Genomic DNA, 25,011 nt, shown 5'->3' with positions numbered 1-25,011 from the left:
GGTTTTGACATAATCTTTCATTGGTGTATTTTTCACAATAACCATTCCACATATGTGTTTTTTGACAACTTCTCTTAACGCAATTTTTCATCGCGAGTGTCTGCCCCCAACGCTTAAAATGACATAGGCACCGGATATGTATTTATTTAATTTATTTATCTAACAGTGGCCATGCCCCTGTTAAATGTATTTTAAAGTACCATTTCTGAAAACATTGTTGTTTTCTAAAATAGCCGCGGTGCTAGGACCCTGCAGCATTAGTTTTTACATTTGTTTTTTTTGGTACATATGGGCCTGTCAGCTGTCACTCGGTGCAGAGGAAATCTGAGAAATGTCAACCTCAGGCTGTTAACTTTTCAGTCTACTCTATAACTTGTCTAGAGACTAGAGGCTCTTAAATAACCATTGAATTCACTGTGAAATAAGCTTCCGGTACATTTTCGACATTTCATATAAATAATAGAAAATATACCAAGAAAGAGAGATGTACAACAAAAACCGAGAGGGGCAGAGACAGTCCGGTATCCATGATGGGTTTCTATAAACCCATAAGGGCACTTTGACCTGGCAGAGTCAATGGGTAACAGCCTGTGTGGGGTCTATATGACATGCCCAGAATAGGAACCGCAAGGGTTCAAGTGGTTAACCTCTGATCCACACAGTCCACACACTTTGATTTTCCACACAAGATACCGACAGACGTCCTTTGTCAACCCTGCCTGGTGTTCCTTTGGGGCTGCTAATTACGTAGCAGTCATTTCAGTGTTGGGGGAAGTTATCCTTTCGTGAGATCTCATACGTCTGTTTTGTTTGTGTATTAGAGGAGAATAGAGAGCAAGGGAGATAACAGGGCAGTGGTGGCCCATCAATAGAGGGCGCTAGTGCTCCGCACCACCTCTAGATCTTCCTTGAATAAATAGTATTACTTTAAAATATATTCTATATATATTTTCAATTATCAAACAAACAAGGTAAATATTATATAGTTATTACTATTGAGTAAAATGTATAATCTGCCATAAAATGTAGATAAAAAAACGTTCTTCGTTGTCTAAACTTAATGCTGTGTGCGCAAACATCTTTACCATTCACTCGCCATTTTAAGTTTTGCACATGCGTAGTTCACTCTTCAATGCAAGTGAATGCCGTGAGCGCAGGTTTGCTGCGCCCAGCACATAGATATCTATACACATAGAACTGCACTGACTGCTACTGCTCATTCCAACTGCTGAGCTTCACTTCTGCGATTTTCCCGCGAAGTATAAACCAAGCTTATTGAGGCATGAAAAGCACCACAACTCGCTGAGTTCTCAACCGATTTACACGCGGTTTGGTTTGTATGATACAGGATTAAGAATGCTGTCTCTCATACCAGAGTGCTTACGTAGATTGTAAACATAATATAACCTAACTTATTTTATTTGCACCAATCACTATACTGCACCACCGTGCTTATAAAGAAACAACTTTTTGTCTGTTGTTATTATTGCAGTGAATATGGATAATATAATAGGCTACAGCAACATTTTATTATTATTAGTATAAGTACAAAAAGGTTTTTGCTCATGCCATTAGTTATGTCTGTCTTTCACAAATGAATGACTATAGCCTAGGGCAGGGCCTATCAAAATAAAATAGTGTGATGATAACATAGTAGGACGTTATTGCCTTAATTTTTGGTGTAGCACCACCTGGGGAAAAATCCACTAGCCGCCACTGTAACAGGGCACACACACGGCCTACATGTACAATACGGCGTAGCGATAGTTCATGTAGACACGGAAGGCAGGAGGTTTATTTGCTACGTTTACTCTCCCCGGACCCCCCCCCCCCATTCATTCGCTAACAAGCTAATTCATTCATACTCCCACAAGCCAGTACGTTCAACCTCACGCCATTCGCTAGAAGCAAACTCACTCACGCCCTCATTCCCTCAGCGGTTCATTTAAGCAGCCTCTGTGCTCTGTTTCATTCTACGTGCTTTGCGTCTCAGCTGGTGTACGGCTGTAGGTTTTCAAATTCCCTCCACCTCCCCAGCCTCCTCCCTGTGGCATTTAGTTCATGTTGTTATAGGTTGATTATGTGTATTGTACCGTGGTTCTATGGATTGTACTATGATTCTGTGTATTGTACTGTGGTTCTATGGATTGTACTATGATTCTGTGTATTGTACTGTGGTTCTATGGATTGTACTATGATATGTAGTAGTTTAATTATGCCTTGAAGGTTCAATGTTATGTTTATGTGAAACTGTATTTTATGCTCTGCTCTGGGGGGTTTGTGATTTCAGAGATGTTGTCCTGCTTGTTGTCACACCGTCAAATCTGAATGTAATATCATTGCAGTAAATGGATATATGCAATATGGTAAAGGGTATTGGTTATTTCTGAGCTGAAGTGTCTAAATGAAGTACAGTATGTGGCCATAAAAAAGGGTAAGATGTATGTATTCATATGTTTGTCTGTTTATCCATTAAATAGGTTTGTGTGTGTACTACACCTGGTTGACTCTGCAATTCAAATTATGATTTATGATATGATATTCTAAATCCATTCATACTGTATAGCCTAATGATGTTATCGTTAATTTACATTAGCTATGGATCCTACTGTTTAACATTAGAACATCAAATTCAAACTACGACCTCAATTATACACTGATTAACCTATTAAGACCTGGAACGCATCTGTGTCACTTTAGATTTCTTTGGCTATTCAAAAATAGTAGATCTACAAGCTCATAGCGCGGCACCGAGTGCCGCGCAACGAGCTTGTAGATCTGCTATTTTTGAAAAATCGTGAAAATGATTTTTTTTCTTTCTTTTTTGAAAAAACTGTTAGGATTTAGATTTTTTTTTAAAAAGCGGCTTCAGGTCTTAATGGGTTAAAGGTTAATGTGTCTCTGTATATAACAAGTCAGTGGAAAGTGTAATCAGGCACGTCATGACATACTTACTTCTTTTGGAAGCCTTCGGCGCATCAGGCCCTTGGAAGAGAGCGTGTCTAGACGGTGTGCTGATATATTACCAGAGACAGATGGATGGTTGTTGTAGCGGTTTAGATTACCACGGGCTGTGCTTCTACAAATCTGTAACTTGTTAGAGCTGCAACTCAGCAGACAAACACACCGATCCATCCCTATATTCCACCACTTGTCCAGGTACTCACTAGGAGAACAACAGTTAAAGCTGCACTCCGTAACTTTCATGTTCTACCCCGGATTCAAACCTGGGTCTCCTGTGCACGTGCTGGTTTTTGTTTTACCACTGAGCTAATAGAGCCTGCATGCCTGCTTGTTCAGGGGAGAAATGTAATTTTGACACTTCAGGCTGTACCACTTGTCAACCAGTCGTGTCAAACCAGACACAGAATCTAAATGTCTCAATAGAAGAACAGGGAGACCCAATTCAACCCCGATTGTATAAGTGATATTGCATTAACATACTCTACCATACAGATTGGACAAAATAACATTGTATTCACAAAAAAAAGCACATACATAGCACAGCTTTAATCAAACTAATTGAATTTATTGATTATAAATAATAATTATTTTAATAATGTGCCACAATGTGACGTGTTGTGAGCTTGTACATCGGTTGTTGATGTAAAAACAACTCAACCCCAGTATTTGAGTCTAAGCATAGATACTGTATTCCTGGTCGAATATTACGCCACTACAATTAAAAAAGAAAGATTCATAAGTACAAATTACAATGTACATTTTCCTTTTAATATCACATTCCGGGAACGCATCTGTGTCATTTTAATATAGCCATTATTTTATACTTTGGCTATTCAAAAATAGCAGATATACAAGGCTATAATGAGCTTGTAGATCTGCTATTTATTTTTTTATCGTGAAAATGTGTGTAAATCTTTGAATATATTTTTTAAGCGAACATTTGTTACTTAAATCTTTGCTTCTGGGGGTCCATCCATGGAACAAAATATTTTTAGATGAGGGTCCGCGACCAAATACATATCATTTTGGGGGTCCTTTGCATGAAAAAGTTTGAGAACCACTGATATTATAGCAACATACAGTTTTCAGAAAACTGTTAGGATTTAGAAGACACTTGTAGATGCGTTCCCGGATTGAATTGGTTACAGTAAGAGGAACATCATGCAATTGCTGGACTACCCTAGTACATCATAGGAGTAATAGACTGTACCCATCAAAGCGCCAACCCCCAGAAGCTTTTGCCCTCCTGAATTGCAAGCAGTATGACTCCATCAACGTCCAAATTATATCAGATGCAAAATACAACCTGCTAAATGTCATTGCTGGATGGCCTGGGTGAGCACACAATTCATTTGTGCTGCAAAACAATGCTGCTGTTATGTGTCTTGCGCATGGTAAGCACCGCCCATTCAGATCTGTAGTTCTCAACCTTTTCAGACCGTGACCCCCCCAAAATAATCATATTTGAACTGGGGACCCCCCCAAAATAATCATATTTGACCTGGGGACCCCCCACCCTGATAAGCACTTGGAATGTAGGAGTTGAGGCATTGAATTTAGTTTGACTCGGTTCCACAGATAAATATTGTGAAAATAGCAGATCTACAAGCCCACAACGCCAATGTTTCACCAGTTTTTTATAGTATAGTTTGTTAATTACTTTTGATGCAGTAATGGTCTTTTTCTTTTCTTTCTTTAATTTTTTTGGGGTATTAAAAAGGTCTTAAAAGTCCTTAAATTGTCACTTCACTGTCTTCTGGGGACCCCCCCCCCCCCAAGAAAAGAATCTTTTAGGGACCCCCCTGGGGGTCCCGACCCGGTTGAGAACCACTGATTTAGATGGGTGGTTTATTTGTAAGTGACTTGTCAACTGTTAATTGTCGCCATACAAACTCCTGTAATATTCTTTTCATTTTACAGAAATGTCCCATTGTCTCCAGGTTTTAGAGATTATGCTGTATAGCTCTCATGGCTCATGGCTAGTGGTGGAAAAAGTGCTACATTTTTTTACTTAAGTAAAAGTATCAATACTGCAATGTAAAAATACTCTGTTACAAGTAAAAAGTCCGGATTTCAAACTTGAGTACACCTCTAGTCAACCCACAGAGTAGACAGGAGCGCTCATACAATGAGTGTCATACACACTTGAAGGCCTGGCGGATGTGCCTTGACACAGCTGGTGGCAAGCTGCTCTAATACACCCCAGAGAAGCCCTGTCAGATTATTTTAGCGTGCTGTTTAGTGAGATAATATTGCAATGAAGGCATTTGTTTATCGTGTGATTAGGCAATAACTAATTGCACAGCGTTAGGGTAGACTATCATGCTATAATTAATTTAAGCATGAGTTAGGAGCATTTGCTGAATCTGATGTGGCACACTCCGTACAAAACAAGTCATTAACTTAAGAATATAAAAATGTTCTCGGATGAGGCCCATTTTCTCATCAGTGTAGACGTTTTCACAGTTGTTTTGTCATTATTTGACAAAACAATGTAGCCTCGGTCTGTCTTCCAATGCTTTAACTGCTGGTTTTGCCTATTTTACGCCTCTGCCGGCGTCAGTCATGGACACACTATGTTTTTGGGTTCTCCGTATGTGTATGTATATACTTATGTACGTAACGTACGCCTGTACATCCGTCCGTCCGTCCGAACGTCTGTCCCAACCTTGCGATATCTCAGGAGTCCACTTGGACTGAATCCTTGAGTCCACTTGGACTGAATCCTTGAGTCCACTTGGACTCGAGGATTGATTATATGGTTAGAAGTACAAGGTACACATACACATACAGTATATGAGTCTGGACAGACATTGATATAACCTTCTTGGAGGGGGCATACAATTGCAATGCTGTATTTCTAATTTGTTGTTGTTTTTGCAGACTATGCAGAGTTCCTGTTCCTGTTCCTGTTCATGACTGAGATGTTCCTCAAGATGTACAGCCTGGGACCACGCCTCTACTTCCACTCCTCCTTCAACCGCTTCGATTGCAGCGCAAGTCCTTTCTCTAGACCTTTCACGGCAGTCAATAATCGAGGTGTTACCAATGATACTAATTCATAAAGGCGCCGTTCCGTTTAATGTAGCAGAGCCTTTCCAGTGAGCCAACATGCGCAATAGCAGCACCTTGTCTGTGTTTGACCCGAATGGTACAGAGACTTATTTAGTATCATTGGTAACATCTGTGAAGGAAGTAACATTATACAGAACTATTTGTCTGCAGAAATATTCGGCATCTCTCTTTCTGTCTCTCTGTTTTACTAACACTTTCTCACTTCAATTTAATTTTGTCTCATTCTCTCGCTCATATGCATGCGTGTGTGCGTATCTGTGTGTGAATTCTGTAGCATCAATTCCCTCTCATTCCCTATGTCTTTTTTTATCTTTTGTCATACAGTAAGTGATGGTATGAGTTCTCATTGACGTTGATATTGATTCTCTGTGTCATACATGTAGGTTATTGTTGGCAGCATCTTTGAGGTGCTATGGGGCTTCTTCAGGCCTGGTACTTCATTTGGCATCAGTGTCCTGCGAGCCCTCCGTCTGCTGAGGATATTCAAGATCACCAAGTAAGGGCTGCCGCCTTTTTAATTTTGTGTCCTCAATGATGATGATGATGAGTGTTTTGTAAAGGCTGTCTACAACGGGGGGGGGGGGGGGTCCGCAGAGTTACTACAGGTGTGATAGGACTAGCTGCGCGAGGCGTTGTGAGCTTGTTGATCAGCTATTTTCGGCAAAAGGGAAAAAAGAGCAGAAGTACAGAGTGAAAGGTCAAGTTTATTAAAGTCAAGTTTATTGACTGTTTAAAGGTAAAGTTCACCCCAAAAATAACTTTTTTTCTATCAATTAGTCATCCCAATTTTTTCTCGCATTCCTATAAGCCAATAATCTGATGACCAGCGGACCGATAGGCAGCGGTTCCGGTAGGAGACACAAAGGAGAGTCTTTGTGTCTCCTACAGGAACGGCTGCCGGTCATCAAATTATTAGCTTAGGTATGCGACAAAAACAAAACAAAATCCATGAATTCAAGTCTCCATGGGGTGACTAATCGATAGAAAAAAAGTCATTTTGGGGGTGAACTATCCCTTCAATTGGTTAAAGGTAGGGTAAGTGATTTGCGTTGGTTAAAATAATTGTTAAATAGCTCTATATTCTGATAGTACTCATTGCTATAGAGTGTTTGTTCAGTATTAGGAGTCTCCTTGTCTCTCCACCTCTTGATTAAACAGAAAATGCATTTTCGTTTCAGTTTCAGTTTCATTTCCAATTTTATCCAACCAGGACAGAGAACTCAATCAGGATACAGATTAAACAAGTGAAATTGGAAGTGATGACACTAAGAAATGAGCAGGCAAAATTGGAACTGGAACACTATACAAATTAAGCTTAAAAATGGGTACTTTCTCCTGATTGGCTGAGAATTTGACACCTACCGAAAAATGTATTTTCTGTTTATTAAAGAGCTGGAGAGACAGGGAGACATCTGTTACTGAACAAACACTCTATAGCAATGATTACTATCAGAATATAGTATTTTAACCTTTTAACAAAATACTTTTTGTTTTAACCAAAAAATATCACTTACCCTACCTTTAAATGTCTGAAAACACACATTAACATGAATCCAACATACACTGATAATAGTCTGTCAAACAACTCTATGAAGCTCATCTCTCTCTCAGCTAGGGGGTCCTTTGGCTGATAAACGTTGGAAGACCCCTGATTTACAGTATAACGTCCTCCTATTGCAACTTGCCAGGTACTGGGCGTCTCTGAGGAACCTTGTCGTCTCTCTGATGAACTCCATGAAATCCATCATCTCCCTGATCTTCCTCCTCTTCCTCTTCATCGTGGTCTTTGCACTGCTCGGCATGCAGCTGTTTGGTGGCAGGTAACACAACAGATGTTCAAGGAATTGGTAAAGGAATGGAACCCACAACCAAATGATTGTGTGGCTCTGAAAGAGGTTAGCAGCCTTTAACCCATTCAACCCGGGAACACATCTCTTTCATTTTAGATTTCTTTGGCTATTCAAAAATAGCAGATATACAAGCTCATAGCGCGGCACTGAGTGCCGTACTACGAGCTTGTAGAGCTCCATGTCATTTTTGTAGAGCTACATATCATTTTGGGGGTCCTTGACATGGAAAAGTTGGAGCGCCACTATATAGCAACATACTGTCAGGATTTAGAAAACATTTTTAGATATGTATTTGGCCGCGGACCCCCATCTCAAAATGTTTTGTTCCAGGGACCCCCAGAAGCAAAGATTTGAGTCAAAAATATATATTCAAATATTTGCACAAATGTTGAAGATTTTTCAAAAATTGTAGATCTACAAGTTCCTGCCACGCTATGCCACGCTATATCTGTTATTTTTGAATAGCCATAGTATAAAAGATGGATACACAGATGCGTTCCCGGTTTGAATGGGTTAAGAGAGGGAGAGCGAGAGCTTCAGACGATGCTCTTTGATCGTGTCTGAGTAACATTCTTTTGATCTGCTTCCTCAGACATTGTAGAATAAAAAACCTGTAAAATACTACAAAAAAAATGTGTTCGACCGTTGACTGTTTGAGAACAGTTTGACCGTTGACTTTTGCTGTTGTTAACCTTGGCCTCCTGTCAACTTCAATACATCAGGTATTTGAAGCCATGAGAAAAATCACATGGTGGGTGATTTATAGAAAATGTGTTATTTGGGGTGTGAAGTATTCCTTTAAGAGAGAAGCACTTCTTAGAGCAGCAAAAAAGTGAGCCAGGAGGTAAGAACCAGGTGGATCCAGACGTGAAATTGATTTAATGGATCTCCAGGCAATCAAAAACGCTGGGGAGTTAAATGAACACAGGATTTTACTGAAGAAAAAGGTCTGGTTCAGTAGTCTCATCCTTATTGCATGCAACAGTGTGTTAATTTTCAAATGACGTTTAAGAGCCATTCCACTGTTCCAAACTATTACTCACAGCACATCCTGTCTTCTTGCATTCTAACAGCAGCTTCCATGAAGTACAGTTTCAAAAGATAATCATAAGAAATAGGACATTTCAAACAACAATATGAATACACATCAGTCTCTTGTGCACGTAAGAGACATATTGCCTGTTGCAGTTGGAAGTCATGGCTGCTAGTTCCCACCTGATGTCAAGTGGGAGTACCGACTGCTCCAGATCTGATTGCTTGCATAATGTCTTCAGACTATAGGCATGTAACGATTTATCGTAAATCGATTAAAATCGATTCAAACTGGTGAGAAATTTAAGAATTTAAGAAAAAAAACGAAATTTTAAATCGATTTAATAAAAAACGTATCGCAATGCAAACAGCAGAGGGCGCAATCATGACAAGACAAAATAAAGAATAAAATACAGGATCTTTGTTAGAGAATTGATTAAAACAAGTTTTCAGTCATTTGCTACTGTATTGAAAGGAGGATAAGAGAAAACACGATATTGAAAAAATTCAAGGGAAGAAAATACTGGATTTGTGTAAGAGAAATAAATTTTAAAAAATGATTTTCCGGTCATTTGTCTGGAAAATAATTTTGTGTCGTATTGTGAACCTAGAATTGTGAGTTGAGTGAATCGTTACATGCCTACTTCAGACTAGACTGACGTGTAAAGATTTCATCTGCTGAAATGGGTGTGTTTCAGTCTCTGTGTCCCCCAAAGAGGTTGAAAAAGCAAAACGGACACATCCTACAGTACACAGTTCCCCTTGGGCCTAACCTTCTTCCAGGAGAAGGTCTCTGGATTTTATTTTGTAGGCAAAAGTTTGAAACTTTCATCTTTCTGGAATAAGCTGTGCAGAAGGCATGCTCAACCAGCAGTTAGTCTGACATCACCAGACGACAAACTGTTACCATGAACGCATAACACTGACCCTTCAACTGATGAAGTCTGCATTTTACCTGTTGCGACTGCAGCTCCAATGGTCTATTTGTCACTAGAGGTTTGGGCCGTTACACGGCCCTCACACCTACGTCGCACCGCCAATCCGACCAATTTGGCGTTTGCCGACATGCATGCGTTTAAGAGCAAGAGCAACACTGGCTGCAATCAAGGCATAATCTAATGACCTTCGTTCCTTATTGGTGCCCCCAGATGACAACTCTTCTGGATATATGAGTTCAATGAGTTGTCACACATGGCCCGATGGTTGTTGTTATTGTAAACCGTGGTGGCATCTGGTTGTAATTATTGTAAACACTGATTGCATAGCCAGTAGGAGACAGAAATAATATGATTTTCTCTAACAGAATGCAAGGTTTAAAGTGCTAAATCTGGCACAGCTTTTTACAGCACAGTGTATCATGTCTTTATCTCTCTTAGGTTCATCTTTGAAGACTACACTCCGACTAATTTTGACACCTTTCCTGCTGCCATCATGACTGTCTTTCAGGTCTGGAACAAACAAACACTTCCATATTATTATGAGGTGTATTATGCTATGAAATACAAGGAGTGAACCAAGTGCTCTGCCTAAGCCATTTCTGGGAACAGAATCACAAAATATAAAAGCTTGTATTCATAGCAAAAAGGGCTCATTCTGCAACTTGTTCAACCTGTCAGTTTCATACAGGTTTTAGGCCAAATATTATTTATTCTCTTCATATTCCTTCCAACTACAGACATTACACAGAAATGTCATTTCCATCACAATAAATATATGTACCCTTGTATGATTTGTATTAAGTAATTATGACACACACTTTTTGCTGGACTGCCACTCTTTGTTACAGTGATTTCAAAGTAAAAACACGTGAAAAAATAATAATCTATTAATACGGAATCTGTGTTGGCATGGCATGTGTGTGTATTTTAAAATGGATATGTTCTATTTTGATTCAGCACCTGCCTTCCAGCACGTGTTCAATGTTGGTGTTTCATCACGTGTGTGTGTGTGTGTGTGTGTGTGTGTGTGTGTGTGTGTGTGTGTGTGTGTGTGTGTGTGTGTGTGTGTGTGTGTGTGTGTGTGTGTGTGTGTGTGTGTGTGGCACGTGTGCCTGTAAATGTGACGTTACAGATCTTGACAGGGGAGGACTGGAACGAAGTCATGTACTACGGGATTCGTTCTCAGGGAGGGGTCAAGTCTGGCATGTGGGCTTCCAGCTACTTCATAGTGCTCACCCTGTTTGGAAACTGCATCCTATCGTACCTCCCACTGAAATCTATAGTTTAATTATTAATGGACCATATCCATTGGGAGAGGGAGACGAACAACAGAAAACTTAAGGATTGTAGCTTTAAGATGTGTTTACCTGTCAAAAACGTTCTGTGAAAAGGGCCCACTGCCCCACTCTTGTCTCAGGTGACTTTGATGTCTTGTCATCCTTACTTTCTCCCCAATGTTCTCCTCTCTGTCTACACAGCACTATAATAATAAAGCTCAAAAAAGCAAAAACAAAAAAACTACTACAATTTACAACTTAGGGATTTAGCAAACGCCCTTATCCAGAGCGACTTACAATAAGCAAGCTAAACACATACTGTACATCGAATGCAGAGAGTGTAGCGCCTCAATAAACTAGGATCACAGGTAAACCAAGAACCTAGCATCACTCTAAACCAGGGGTCTTCAACGTTTTCAGGCCAAGGACCCCCTAGCTGAGAGAGAGATGAAGCAGGTCTATATTGTATAAAATTGTGTTTCAGATTAAAGTTAAAAAAAAATTATTATTTTTTTAAAAAGATTACATTTTTTTTACTTAGTCTGCTCTTTTTTCCCTCTACACCTGTAGCCTCTTTGCCAAAAATAACCGATCTACAAGCTCTCAACGCCTCGCAGCGCGAGGCGTTGTGAGCTTGTAGATCTGCTATTTTCGGCAAATGTTCCCCTCAGAAAAGGAATTCTAGGGTTCAAGTGGTTAATGTAAAAAAACTAATTCCTATCACACAAAGATTTGGCGGACCCCCTATAGTATCTCTGAGGACCCCCTAGGGGTCCCGGACCCCCTGTTGAAGACCCCTGCTCTAAACAATATACTATCAAAATAATAATCTGTATATTGAAAGGATACCAGGTAAACAATGAACCTAACATCTGTCTAAATAACATACTATTACATTTTAGTTTACTACAGTAATACTATATACAATCTAGCGAACAAAGTTGTCTCTTTATTTTTCGAAAGGTGAAAATCTAATTTAGGAGTTCGTTAAGTAATGCTAACTAAGTAATTAAGTAAATATATAGTTATACTGTATAGAAAGTTTCTTGGCGAGGAGGAATCATTTGTTTTGATGTAGATTAATCATGTCCTTAACCCTACTGTGATCAGACACACTACTGAATGTCTTCTTGGCCATTGCTGTGGATAACCTTGCTAATGCACAAGAGCTGACCAAGGTAACAATTCAAAAAAGGTTCATTTATGGATTTGGTTATTTTTATTCGATAAATGGCATTCTAAATCCTGACAAAATAATCTGTAACGTTTCAGTTACATGATGTTGATGTATTGTCATGCCGTGCTATGATTTCTCTCCTCTCTTCCCCTCCTCTCCCTTCCAATGTTCCCTGATAAGGATGAAGAGGAGGCTGAGGCTGCATTCAACCAGAAGCATGCTCTCCAGAAAGCTAAGGAGGTCGGAGCCATGTCTTCTATGATGTCCTCAGAGTAAGTGCTGTATGCAGCCACCTTCCCTGCCTGACCTTCTCCCCTCCCTCCATTTTTCCTCCTCGCTAACGCTCCCTCCCCTGGGGAATGTCTACCTATAGCATTAACTAACACAAACAACCAGCGGGAGTGCTCATCATAGCCTCCAGCTAACAGTGCAGTGCATAGTTGGGCCTAAAGACTGAATTGACAGCGTGTAGAGTTGTTATGGACAGAGACTATAATAATAATAATGTTTATTGTCCCCCAGGGGGAAATTGTCTTCACAAGGCGATGAAGGGACATTCATGTACTGTAGAGCTTCAAGTTGTGACGCTTTGGTGGTTGATTGGTGGAATCCTCTCTGTTAACCCATTCATTCCGGGAACGCATATGTGTCACTTTAGATTTCTTTGGACTATGCAAAAATAGCAGATCTACAAGCTCATAGCGCGGCACAGTATGTAGATCTGCTATTTTTGAAAAATATTGAAAATGTATGCAAATCTTTGAATATATATATTTTTTAAAGCCAACATTTGTAACTCAAATCTTTGCTTCTGGGGGGGGGGGGGGGGTCCTTGGAACAAAACATTTTGAGATGGGGGTCCGCGGCCAAATACATATAAAAAAAAAAAATCTAAATCCTAACAGTATGTTGCTCAGTGGTGCTCCAACTTTTCTATGTCAAGGAGCCCCAAAATGATATGTATTTGGCCGCGGACCCCCATCACAAAATATGTTGTTCCAGGGACCCCCCAGAAGCACAGATCGGAGTTAAAAGATTTGCACAAATGTTCACGATAAAAAAATAAAAATAAGTGCAGATCTACAAGGGTGGCACTCGGTGCTGCCCTAAGAGCTTGTCTATCTGCTATTTTTTGAATAGCCAAAGAAATCTTAAAATGACACAGATGCGTTCCCGGTCTTAATGGATTAAGGGTCGATAAATGCCAGTTGAGATCGTCATTATCGGGGGCGCCCTACTATTGATACATCCTCACTAACATGTCTACTATCTTGTCTGACTCGGCTCCTCGCTCTATAATTTGCTCTAAATTGAACTCTGCATCTCCATGGTTACTGGCAGCCTTAATTCCAGTTGGGGTGAGGTTTGGTGGCGTGGGGTGGGTGGTGGGGTGCTTATACTGTTGTCATGGAGACAGGGTTACTTAGTTTTCCAAATTAATGTAGCGTGCCTATTCTCCTAGCACATGCTGTACTTAGAAGACACTCTTCTTTCTCCAAAAGGATTTTGTGACCAGGGCAGCGTACTCTAAGAATAGCTTTCAACTTGTTCAAGGCAGCCGTGTTGCCAATGGGACCCATGCAGTTATAAAGACATGATTTTAAATGTATAATATCCCAGGTTATTGATCTCCCATCTGCCCAGTGTTGATTTTGACAGCAAATCTTTGTGTAGTTTTAGCCATAGTCTTTTGAGTAGAATTCCATTTAGTTTTAGTCACATTTTAGCCATCTGAAATGCTTTAGTTTTAGTCTAGTTTTAGTCGACTAAATGTCATAAGATTTTAGTCGACTAAATCTACGGTTGATTTTGTCGACTAAAATGTATTTTGGCGGTGCCTTGATGGCGTTGTATTGCCTGATTTTACTTGCTGAAAATAGCCGATCTACAAGCTCACAACGTTTCACAGTGTGATGCTTGTTGTGAGCTTGTAGATCTGCTATTTTCAAATCGCAAAACACCTGAGCGCAACCAAACATAAAATTACGTGTCTTAGTTCTACTGGATCTCTTGCCCACTAGTCCCTCCCTAACGTTTTAGTCTGTTTTTTATTTGTTGACGAAAGTCTTAGTTTTAGTCATCATAGCTTAGTTTTTATTTAGTTTTCGTCAGTGAAAAAAGGTAGTCGACGAACATTTTTGGTCATAGCTTTAGTTGACGAAATGAACACTGCATCTGTCTGTCCTGTACAGTAGGGCAATCCATGCTATAAGAGGATCAGTTTGTTGCTTGCATAAATGTCAGAATGGCATTTTTTTTTACATGGCTGGGTGTTGGTGGTGGTGATGGTGCTAATGGGGGATTTCTGTTTTTGAAAGCTTTTCTATTCAATAATACTGTTTTCCAGCAGATGACATACTGCAGGTCAGGCTCCTGTCAGAAGCTGTAAAGCAGAGTAGAATACTTCTGGGTCTCCTGGGTAGGGGTGGGACGATATGGGTATCTCACGATACGATATCTGTGGCGATATTAGGCCCACGATAACGATAATTTCACGATATTCGATATATTGCGATATCACGATATATTGCATGAAATTTCACCAACGATATATCACGATAGTCCTTGTATTCAATTAATAAACACTTAAAATAGCACCAAACTGTTCACAATCATCATTACACAAATACAGAATCGGAAAAACAACGTATCACAAAAATAAAAATAAAAAATAAAATAAATAAAATAATTTTATTTTTATTTTTTTTAATATCGATTTTTTTCGGCAGTATATCGATTATTTATCGCGGGAGAAAGTATCGCGATATCGATATATCGTCCCACCCCTACTCCTGGGCCAGCATCTGTATTCAGGAAGGATACTGTAGTCTGAACTTTCTTTTGTCTCATCTGTGATTCTCCCTGAGAGAATCCGCCTCCACTGACCTTGGAGAAAGTTGCATGATTCTGTTTGCTCAGTGTAAGAGGGACAGAGCATGTTGGAGACTGTCAGTAAATTCAACTTGGAACGCATGCCCCTCGCCAGCATGATCAAAGGAAGAAAAACTATCTATATGCACTCACTGAGAATGCTTTTAGAATGTGAACACGTTTTCAGTGAGTGGAGAGTTTTTCTTCCGATGTGCGTATTGTTTTTCACCTTTCACTACAATACTCCGCTTTCTTTAATCTCTGAACAGTCAGAGGCTCAGCACGCAAATCTCTTCACTCAGCGACTAGCATGATCAAGAAGAATGCTAATGCTGTATGTCACAACTCTGAGTTGGCACCGGTGCTCAGTGATATGCATCCCAATATGGTTGCTTTGTTCAAAAGGGTATCTAAATATGTTCTGTAATCTTTTCCTGTGTCTTCGGATGGAGCCCATCTCTGTGTTTTATACCTGTTCCATACTGTAGCTCTGACTGTCTGAAACCCCTCAGTCTATCTGGGAATATTCTTCTTGTCAGTGTTGCGCTTATTGTTGCCGTTATAAATGTTGTTTGGATTGTTCTAATACTGCAGCCATCTCGTTTGTCAGTGTGCCACTTGGCTCCTCTGGAGACACACACCAAAGAGTAAAAAGTATAGAATCATGTAATTGCCAAATGTATCAAGTACATATATAAAAGATAGAATAATAATCATATACATATTCTATCAACTGAACTGCTGTAGACCATGTACAGTAGTAGCAGAACATTTGACAGTAGTCATTTGTAACAGTGACAGATTCAATACGCAATGCAATGAATCTATGGCATTGAACTGAACTGATCATTTTGTAAATAAAATAAAAATATTGGTCTCCTTGGAAAAGGTTAATTTAACTGCTTAGAAATGGGCTCCTTTTGAGCTCCTGCTGGGCTCCTGCTGGGCTCCTGCTGACTGTTTTGCTGTGTGTCTCTGGGCCTGTTTTGTCTCTGCTCACAAAAGCACTAATGTCTTGTTTTCAACCAATCGCTCATTGATAACACGGACCACACAAGAGTCCACGTACCAGTAAGTAACACAGTCTGTTCATCTGTCTCTCTCTCTCTTTCTCGCTCCCTCAACCACCTGCTTGATTTTCATAACTGGGTAAATGTCCTAGACTCATCTTTTGTGTTTGTGTACCTTCCTTCATGTGCTTCCCAAACTCTGAAAAGTCTGTTTTTGATTCTGCATTTCTGTATATATACTCCACTGACTTCATTCAGCATTTCTCACGTCTTTTATTATGGTTGACAACTTCTCCTGGTTTGGTTTATTTGTCATAATAACATCTTCATTGATCCAGTGACTTGTTTGTTGAAATGAAGTTGCTTGTTCATGTCTATGAGGTGTTTGAACATCAGGCCGAGGCTTTTGCTATGTAACATATCACTTCTCAATACAAGTGTTTTGTTTACTACAGTTGTTCACATTGTCAAGCAATAATGGGACGTATGCAAGTATATTATCAATTATGAGTCCATCGATGGTATTTCCAGGCAAATTAGTTCAGAGGGGAGAAGAACTGTGAGTTTTTTGCTGCGCCGTCTCGGTGAACTCCTCACTGTCAGGTGTATTTGAGGAGATACGTGGTTGTCTATACCCTCCCCAGACTAAATAATAGCGGTTGGCAGTAACAGGAATTATATACAGTACATGGCGGCAATTGACAATGACTAAATTGGGAGAACATTTTAAAATAACAAAAACTGAAAAACAAAGAAAAGTGAAATATCAGACAGAGAAACTTCGAATATTAAGGTTTAATGAAAAAAAGAGTTGAAATCTGATAATTATTCCAAATTCTAATGAAAGGTGAACTGTCAACCATTTGGAAAATGGTTGACAGTTACCGTGAATCGTAGTCAATGGTCCAGCCAGACCAAGACGAGAACCGTAATCACATATTATAGTATTATACATGATAATGCTACATGTTTACAATAACTACTGCACATGTTCCATTCGGCTACTATATACTTATATCGTATATTGTCTTCCTCTCTCCCCAGTGGAAGCCGGAGGAGGCGACCCTACCTGTACAGGAAAAGAGCCATCCACCGCGGCAGGCCGGCCTACTCCTACTCACTGGAGGAGGGCCAGGGCAGCATCAGGGAGGCCTGCCCACTCCCGCCTCTCAACCCCTCTAACTCTTTCATGTCCAGGAGGGAAAGGAGAAAAAGGATGACCATGTCCGTGTGGGAGCAGAGGACAAGCCAGCTGCGGAGACAGCGCCAGATGTCCAGCCGAGAGGTCCTTTTCAGCAGCAGTGAGGAGAAGGACGGACCTCCCACGTCAGCCCAGTCCGTAAACCCTCTGTCAGCAGTGAACAACAAGGGCCCCCAGCACAGCCCCTCGGGCAGCCTCAAACGTCTGGCAGACCCCGTGGCCTTGGCCTCACCAACCGCGCCTCAGCCTCCAGGCTCTACCACGGCCATCGACACGCCCCTGGATGCCAGCCGTACAGGTGACATGCCCCCCGTACCCCCCGTGTCAATGTTACTGCCAGAGTCATCGGATCCCTCGTGTCTGTCCCTGCCTGAACCTCCATTGTCCATCCCAGAATGCCCTGATGCAGAGACCACCTCAGAGGCCGGGAAATTAGGCGTCAAACAGAGCCACAACCCGCTCAACAACCGCCGCAGCCCCAGGTTGAGCGGCGAACGGCGACACAGGGCGATTAAGAAGATCAGACCGCCCAGCAACGGCGACACCCTGACCCCAGAGACGGGAGGAAACGGTGGCGTCAGGGCAAACTGTCACCAGGGATCATTCCCGGGGGACGGGAGTCGTTCGACCAGTCGCTCTGTCAGCAGGGAGAGTAAGAGAAGTCCAGGGGAACAAGGAGACAAGGATAAGACAGAACAGAAGGAGGGACAAACATGTCAAACTGAAGAGTCCAGGTCAGTCACATCGTCACCCACTAATCAAACTCATCCTTTTTTACTGCACCTTTCTTGTTTTCCTTTTTATATTAGAACATCATCATTACACAACACAGGGGCACAGCACAGTGTTCATTTAAATTGACCCTTTTCACAGCAGACATTTTGACAGGTCAACACAACTGTTAATTGGCTTAAGTCTTATCTTACAGACAGGACTGTCAGTGTTGGTATCGGTGTCTTCCACCTCTAGGCTACATTTTGGGCATTCCTCAGGGTTTGGTGCTTTGTCCTATTCTGTTTCTTGGAAATGTCCAAAGCAAAACAAAAAACTGAAATACAGTACTTAAGATACAGGCTACAGCACTGACTCCTCCAACATGCAAATTACAAACTATAGCTTCATACTCCTACTCAAGTTTAGAAACCGCATTACTTGATAGCTACCTCACACTAAACAGCCACATCAAATCTCTCATACAGTGTACTCCGCATTTAAGTCTTTTCTTGAAACACATTTTCATAGTCTAGCCTTCCTGTGATCCTTCTATCTTTTTCCATCACATTTGTTTTATTACTGTGTTTTGTTTTATTGCTTTATTTTTATTGTTTTAATCCAACACTATTCTGTCCGTGTGTGTGTGTGTGTGTGTGTGTGTGTGTGTGTGTGCGTGTGCGTGCGTGCGTGCGTGCGTGCGTGCGTGCGTGCGTGCGTGCGTGCGTGCGTGTGCGTGTGTGTGTCCGTCCGTCCGTATGTGACAGCTACAGCTCCGGCACCGTTGGCCCGATCACTTTGCACACACACTTCCTGGATGGCAGAGCAGAACCTATGCCCCAAATTTCTCACATCTGCCTGTTATAGCGCCACCAGGAGGCCGATATTTGCCGTGTTGAACAAAATCCTTGAAAGTTCATGCAAAGTTTCACGGCAATCAGACGCCTAATGATTTCGCGGCGTCTGATTGCCGTGAAACTTTGCATGAACATTCCTTCTAGGCCAAAGAAGAAATGCCACCCTACATTTTTTCAAATCGCCCGCATAGTGGCGCTATAACAGGCTGATTTCTGTGAGCAGCTAATATCCGGCAGAGTTTGACCGATCGGCATGAAACTTTGCACGGACACTCCCTGGAGAATTCTTCACACCGGCCTGTTATTTTGCAAACACATTTTTTATATTACTCCTACAGATTTTGTCCAAAGATCACGCCAATCGGTACACATTATTTCTATAGTCATGGGATCAAGACGGATCTGTCCGTTTTTTTATATTCCATCTTGATTGACTAAGATTGATTTCCAAAGTTCCAAATGTATTATTGTTATTTTGTTTTATTATTACTGTGGTTGTGTTTCATTTAGATTGTACTGTACTGTACTGTACTGTACTGTACTGTACTGTACTGTACTGTACTGTACTGTACTGCATGGGTTCCCAAAACTTTTCAGCCCGCGACCCCAAAATAATGCGGCCATTGACTCATGACCCCACCTAAACCTGGAGGTAATTTATGCACATAAACTTGCACGTTCGGTGCGCATTTGTAATGTATTGAAATGGTAAAATGTACTATTTGTAATCATTTTTTAATTGTATTTCATCCATTCTGTTGAATTAAAAAAAAAAGAATATATATATATATATATATATTATTTTTTTTCTCTATGACCCAAAATAATTTCTCGACCCCACAGTCAGTCTCCCGCGACCCCAAGAGGGAACCCCTGCTGTTCTGTACTGTACTGTACTCCCATCATGAAGGGAACTGTATATAAGCTGGCACACTGTAACACTTAAATGAAACACACCGTGTGTGTATTTCCCTTCTTATCCGTATGGTATTTTTCTCTCTGGGTGGCGTGCAGACTGAGTGGCCAGGCACAGGGTGAGGACCCAGACCTAAAAGTCACCAAGGCGCAGGCTAACGCCCCCTGTCCTCAGAACCAGGAAGAGCCCCCTCAGCAGGCAGACCTCCAGGCGCTCCAGCAGACCTCACACCCCGGTGTCCAAGAAGACGTTAAGATAGACAAGGAGACCGACCACAGTGCTGCAGTTTGTCTAGAGCGGGATAAGTCTCAGCTCAGCAGCAGTGTTATCATTGACGTGCCCAATGCACAGTCATCTATGGAGCTCTCCACTCTCTCAGGTAACTTTGATAGACCGAAGTGATCATTCAGTCAATCAGTGATGTACGACGGCTGAAAACGCTGAACACTGTCGTTTCTCTCTTTCGATCACTCACCTCCATCACTCCCTAACTCATTCTCACTCATTCACCTCCTCCCATCGCACCTTGATCCTCCTGCCTTCGTCTCTGTCCCCTGCTGTTCCATGCCTCCTCCTCCTCCACCTCTCCTGTCCTCCTCAGTGAACAGTAACGACCCTGAGGCCTGTAAGTCAGCGAAGGAGGACGAGGAGGAAACCAAGGCTGTTAACCCAGACAGCATGTTCATTTTTAAACCTGACAACCCGTAAGTAGCTGTCACACACACACACACACACACACACACACACACACACACACACACACACACACACACACACACACACACACACACACACACACACACACACACACACACACACACACACACACACGCCTTGTGATGGTCCTGATGTCCTGTTATCTCCTCCAGTCTGTGTCTCACAAGTGTCTTTCTCAGTGGAGAGGACCTGTTAAAGTGCATTTGTAGATGGATAGGTAGAGGACTGAGTTTGGTTTGTTTAAAACAGACTATATGTGAAAACACCTAAAGTTCTGGCAGTGTGTGAAGTTTTTGGGCTGGATCATCTAGTTTGGCTCCACTTATGGGCTGATCCCAGTGCCTTCGTCTGGCTTTATGTGGGATGAGTCTGAAGCAGAAGGTGCACTTGTTTAAGGGGCCACGTGGCGGAGGACTAATCAAATGGTAAACTGAACTCACACCATCTGTCATGTTTGTTTTTCAAATGTGACACAAGCCTTTGCTGTTCTCCACACGTCATGTGACTAGCACGGTACCAGGCACCGTACACGAGTGCACCCTAGTGACTAGTACAGTACTGTGCAAATTATGTCATCAAAGAGGGAAATGTTCTTTAAGGAAAATAAATGAAAACACAGAGACAAACACACAGACTGTCACGTACAGGTACTGGTGAGGACCCAAAAGCAGGACAGCCAGGCATGTAGTGATCAAAACCCATGGTTGGGTGTTTTAATAAACAGTAGGTGAACAGAAAAGAAACCACAAATACAAACTAACTAATGCAGTGACACCAAACAATGACTCCACAAAGACTGACAGGGGAACAAGACTAATATACACATGAGGGGTGATTACAAATCAGATACAGCTGGGGCAAACAGAATCATAGAACCAATAAGTCTAGACCAGGGAACAAAACATAGACATACAAGACCTGGACAAGACAGGCAAAGTCTGTGACTGTGACACAGACACACACACACACACACACACACAGGTATTTCAGTCAGGGAATCCAATGCCTGCACCCCCCAAACACACAGAGATTCGGTGCATCCTCCACAGACCCGCGGACAGACATCCACGGTTTTACAGCTCACGGAACCCGTTGGTCCGAGCGAATGCCACTCGGCACTGCACCCCCGGGTCATCTGCAACACACGCCAAGTTTGAGGTCAGTCGGACGGACAGCCCCAAGTTATGCCAGACACACAGACAGAGAGTCCGTGTATTTATAGATGGATGGATGAATGGCGGACCCCCCCCATCTCAAAATATTTTTGTTCCAGGGACCCCCTTTTTTTTTTATATGTTAACTCTTTGACTGCGGACGACGCGATAACGCGTCAAGTGCTACTTTGTCCAGTTGGCCGTCGACGTGTTCGACGCGCTGGATGCGCGTTCATTGTTTAATCTCTGATTGCGCTATGCTGCTTAATATTCAATGTTATTCTCGAGTTCCACTTACTTCACGGACATCTGCATCCGGTTTCATGGCCTGGATTCCGTTTCCGGTTTTTGATTTTTTTCCCCAGTCATTTTCGTCCAAAATAGGTAAATAAACGATTTTTCACACGGTATAACGGACAAACGGACAGGTTCTCTTCTATAATCTATGGTCTGGGTGACGATCAGTCATCGCCGTCGTGTATCACATCGTAATTTCTGCCGACCAAAACAATCTGGGACGACGTCACTTCCGTTTTCATGTTTTTCCCTGTCTAATCTATCAAGAAGGGTGAGAGAGACCCAACGACCTGATCACGCTGTCATGTGCTGCTCTTTAGTGGCGGATTTGTGCTGGGTCTTTAAATTGTGTGTCCTTAAATTATTTTCATGAGAAAAATTCAAAATATAAAAATAAAAAAACACGAAAATTGCTGGCACTGGGGGAGTACTTTATGAAAATACTCTGGCAGTCAAAGAGTTAAAAATGTATATGTATATTCAAAGATTTGCACAAATTTTCAAGATTTTTTTTCTCTCAAAAATAGCAGATCTACAAGCTCATCTATGAGCTTGTAGATCTGCTATTTTTTAATAGCCAATTGACATCTAAAGTGACACAGATGCGTTCCGGGATTGAATGGGATAAACATAAAGGACAGATTCAGTCATACAGTAGTGTGAGTAACATGAACGTCTCTCCCACGCCTCCAGGGTTCGACGGGCCTGTCACTATGTGGTGAACCTCAGGTACTTTGAGATGTGCATCCTGATGGTCATCGCTGCCAGTAGCATAGCCCTCGCCGCTGAGGACCCTGTGGCCACCACCTCCCACTGGAACAAGGTGTGTGTGTGTGTGTGTGTGTGTGTGTGTGTGTGTGTGTGTGTGTGTGTGTGTGTGTGTGTGTGTGTGTGTGTGTGTGTGTGTGTGTGTGTGTGTGTGTGTGTGTGTGTGTGTGTGTGCCCAAAAGTCCCCACGTGGATAGTAAAACTGGAAGAAAATCGACCTTGTGTTCTGGTCCCCTTGAGGAAAAACTTTTTTTTTTATATGGTTAAAAAGGATATTTAGAGTTTTGATTATACTGTAATTAGGAAGAGATTCGGCTTGTGGTTAGGTTTAGCGTTAGGTTGGGCCAGCAGGTTTTGTCATAATGAAAAATGTAATGAAAAGACTAAGAACAAACGAGTGTGTGCGTGCATGCTGGTACTGTATGAACATGGATGGATTTTTGTGCTTGTACGTGTGTGTGTGTGTGTGTGTGTGTGTGTGTGTGTGTGTGTGTGTGTGTGTGTGTGTGTGTGTGTGTGTGTGTGTGTGTGTGTGTGCGCGTGCGCGTGCGCGTGCGTGTGCGTGTTCGTGTCTTGACTTGTACAGTACATGTGCACTTGAATGCATGTATCCCATTCCCTCAATACTTGGACGACAGATCATAATATTAATGATCTAGAGTTCCCCTGCTGTTTTTGATTCGTACATTATCTCCTTCTGATGTCATTCTCTTAGCCCCTGTGGTAAAAATATAATCACTATCAATTTGAAACCTGGGGTTCTTACCCATAGATACTGTACCTCCCGCTGTGTAGATAAAGTAGTTGAAAAGTGAATACATTTCCTTAAATTGCTTTGCTGCGAACCCTTGATGTGACTGAATTGATGACTATTACAATGATGGGGATTGAGACAAATGAAGTAAGGGATACAATGAGCCTGGGTGCTTCTAAGCAGAACACATCCAATGATACTTTTTCATGTTCTCATCAGCGGAGGAGATTTATCATTGCCACCAGCAACAAAGCAGTGAAATAAATGAAGGTCACACAGATACAATAATTGAGCGAGCACTTACATGCTCACTTTCTGTCTCTCTTTCATGCTGTTTCACTCTCTGATCTAACAGGTTCTGCGGTATTTTGATTACGTGTTCACTGGAGTCTTCACCTTTGAAATGATAATAAAAGTGAGTAATTATTATTACATTATTAACTTCAGAACTGTAATATAGCAGTTAAATAATGTACTTATTTAACTTATTTGTAATCAGTTCCTCTGATATAATATGGTGTATGTATTCTATGTATGCATAAGGCAAAGACTTGAGCCTGACCAATCCCAATTTTGTAGAGACCATAGCCCACAATTATCGATGTTTTGAAAAAATGAATACATATATATGTTTTTTTAATGCAATTTATTAGGTTCAAGCCACAGTACATCATATATCAGAATCACTTCTGCTCAGACAGAACCTCATTTGTGTTACATTTAACATTCAGAACCCCCCTTTTGATATTTTTTATTCAAATCAAAGGTAGGGTAAGTGATATTTTATGGTGAAAGCAAAACGTTTTCTCTTAAAAGTTTAAAGCATTATATTCTGATAGTATTCTTTGCTATATGTTATATAGCAATTTGTTCAATAACAGGGGTCTCTCCAGCTCAGGAGATACATTTTCAGGGTTACCAGCTTCAATTTTATATTGATCCAGTTCCAATTGTGTCTGCTCATTTTTGTGTCATCACTTCCCATTTTACTTGTGTATCCTGTTCCTGTATGAGTTATCTCTTCTGATTGGACAAAATTGGTATCCCAACCTGAAAATCAATTTTCTGTTTATTGAAGAGCTGGAAAGACAGGGAAACTCCCATTACTGAACAAACACTCTATAGCAATGATTACTCAGAATATTATCAGTTATTTAACACTTATTTTAACAAAGAAATAACACTTTCCCTACCTTTAAGTATAAACAAAAACATATAAAATACACACATGAACTGAACTTTATTTTATTTAACCACTTAAGGACCACTTTAACCACTTAAACTTTCAAAAATAGCCTATTTACTAGCTCACAACGCAGGCGCGTATCGTCATTGGGGCCAACGAGGCCATGGCCCGGTCTGTAAACCCAACTTGTCCCAAGATCCAGGGGAAAAAAACTAAAAATCAACATTAGCAGCACTCACCCTATTCTGTTGTAGCC

At 41.3% G+C, this 25,011-nt stretch overlaps 1 protein-coding gene across 1 annotated transcript in view; it reads left to right on the top strand.

Annotated features, from left to right (window-relative positions):
- Positions 1-25,011, top strand: part of cacna1ea (calcium channel, voltage-dependent, R type, alpha 1E subunit a) — a 193,784-nt gene that overhangs the window by 145,865 nt on the left and 22,908 nt on the right. Inside the window, exons 15-27 of the mRNA XM_080430496.1 lie at positions 5,848-5,960; positions 6,423-6,535; positions 7,728-7,859; positions 10,298-10,367; positions 10,992-11,109; positions 12,247-12,314; positions 12,494-12,585; positions 17,239-17,693; positions 17,790-18,129; positions 19,978-20,258; positions 20,481-20,583; positions 22,741-22,870; positions 23,925-23,984. Coding sequence (XP_080286622.1) covers positions 5,848-5,960; positions 6,423-6,535; positions 7,728-7,859; positions 10,298-10,367; positions 10,992-11,109; positions 12,247-12,314; positions 12,494-12,585; positions 17,239-17,693; positions 17,790-18,129; positions 19,978-20,258; positions 20,481-20,583; positions 22,741-22,870; positions 23,925-23,984 — 2,075 coding nt within the window. The remainder of the gene's footprint in view (positions 1-5,847; positions 5,961-6,422; positions 6,536-7,727; positions 7,860-10,297; positions 10,368-10,991; positions 11,110-12,246; positions 12,315-12,493; positions 12,586-17,238; positions 17,694-17,789; positions 18,130-19,977; positions 20,259-20,480; positions 20,584-22,740; positions 22,871-23,924; positions 23,985-25,011) is intronic.

The sequence above is a fragment of the Gymnoscopelus braueri genome, assembly GCF_963280865.1.
Source record: "Gymnoscopelus braueri genome assembly, chromosome: 6".
NCBI lineage: Eukaryota > Metazoa > Chordata > Actinopteri > Myctophiformes > Myctophidae > Gymnoscopelus > Gymnoscopelus braueri.
This window is presented reverse-complemented; position numbering and strand designations above follow the sequence as displayed.